The sequence below is a fragment of the Myotis brandtii genome, unplaced genomic scaffold (assembly GCF_000412655.1).
Source record: "Myotis brandtii unplaced genomic scaffold, ASM41265v1 scaffold691, whole genome shotgun sequence".
Taxonomy (NCBI): Eukaryota; Metazoa; Chordata; class Mammalia; order Chiroptera; family Vespertilionidae; genus Myotis; species Myotis brandtii.
The window spans coordinates 499985-501180 of record NW_005370704.1 but is presented as its reverse complement, the minus strand read 5'-3'; the positions used below and the strand labels follow the sequence as shown (position 1 = coordinate 501180).

Here is a 1196-nt window from a genome sequence, read left to right as displayed (position 1 = left end):
CTCACGGCATCTGGGCGTGTCCTCGTCTGAGCTGTCCCCACAGTTGTCCTCCCCATCGCACACCTGGTGGGGCTCCACGCAGGCCTGGTTCCGGCAGCGGTGGTGCCCCAGCCGGCAGCTGGCCTGGGGGGCTGGTGTGGGGGACGGTTAACCATCACCAGGCCCCAAACCCTGGGGCAGGGCAGCTGAGGGAGAGGCCCCAGACTTTCTGAATGGGAGTGACCAGGTGGGGGCCTCACTACCCCCGGCCCCCACCTCCCCCGGCGTGGGCCCAGGCAGGGGGTCTTACTGGGCAGCCCACAGCCCCTGAAGGTCACGTCGTCCAAGGCCACAGCCCCCCTGTGGGTGGCATTGCGGGTGGCAGAGAAGGTCACCTGAAGAGAAGAGGGTCCTTAGGGCCTAAGTCAGGGCTCAGACCCACCTGCTGCCCCCACCATTCAAACTGCCCCCAGCTCACCCAGAAGTCACCCCGGACGCGGCCAGGGGCCACCACCAACTCCTGCCAGCCCTCGCCCCAGGGCCCCGAGCTCCGCCACAGGGCCAGCGTCTCCGTGCCATGTGTCAGCTCCAACCGCAGCTCAGCCACATCTGTCACGGGGTATGGGCAGCTGAGCCCCTGTGCCTCCCAGCCCGCGGGCTGTGCCCCTGGACTCCTGCCCCTTCCCTGGGAGCCTTTCCATTTTCTTTCTCTCTCTCTCTCTTTTTAAAATATTTTTATTGATTTCAGAGGAAGGGAGAGGGAGACAGATTCAGTGATCAGCTGCCTCCTGCACGCCCCGCATGGGGTTCGAGCTTGCAACCTGGGCATGTGCCCTGACCGAATCGAACTGCGACCTCCTGGTTCATAGGTCGATGCTCAACCCCTGAGCCATGCCCGAGGGGCCGCCCTTCCATTTTCTGCAGCAGCAGCTGTCTTTTCCTGTCTCCCCGCTCTGGGCACCCCGCCAGCCGCAGGGCCGAGCACACACCTGCGGAGGCCGCCTGGTACCAGAGCCTCAGCTCACAGGTGGGGGCCGCCTCACGCAGGACGGGGGAGCGCAGGGCGGCCACGGACGGCTCTTTCCCGCGATGAGTGCCAACAGCTACGTACCAGCCTGGACGGCAGAGAGGTCAGAAGACGGGGCAGGGACCGAGGAAGGGGAGGCCTGGGCACCCGCCCGCGAGGGCTCACCTAGGTCCGTGCCCAGAGTGTGGTC

General features: G+C 66.1%; 1 protein-coding gene across 1 annotated transcript in view; it reads right to left on the bottom strand.

Moving 5' to 3' along the window:
* Positions 1-1196, bottom strand: part of MAMDC4 (MAM domain containing 4) — a gene marked incomplete at both ends in the record, with an annotated part of 17468 nt that overhangs the window by 15706 nt on the left and 566 nt on the right. The window contains 4 exons of the mRNA XM_014529670.1: positions 6-131; positions 290-374; positions 458-588; positions 969-1094. Coding sequence (XP_014385156.1) covers positions 6-131; positions 290-374; positions 458-588; positions 969-1094 — 468 coding nt within the window. The remainder of the gene's footprint in view (positions 1-5; positions 132-289; positions 375-457; positions 589-968; positions 1095-1196) is intronic.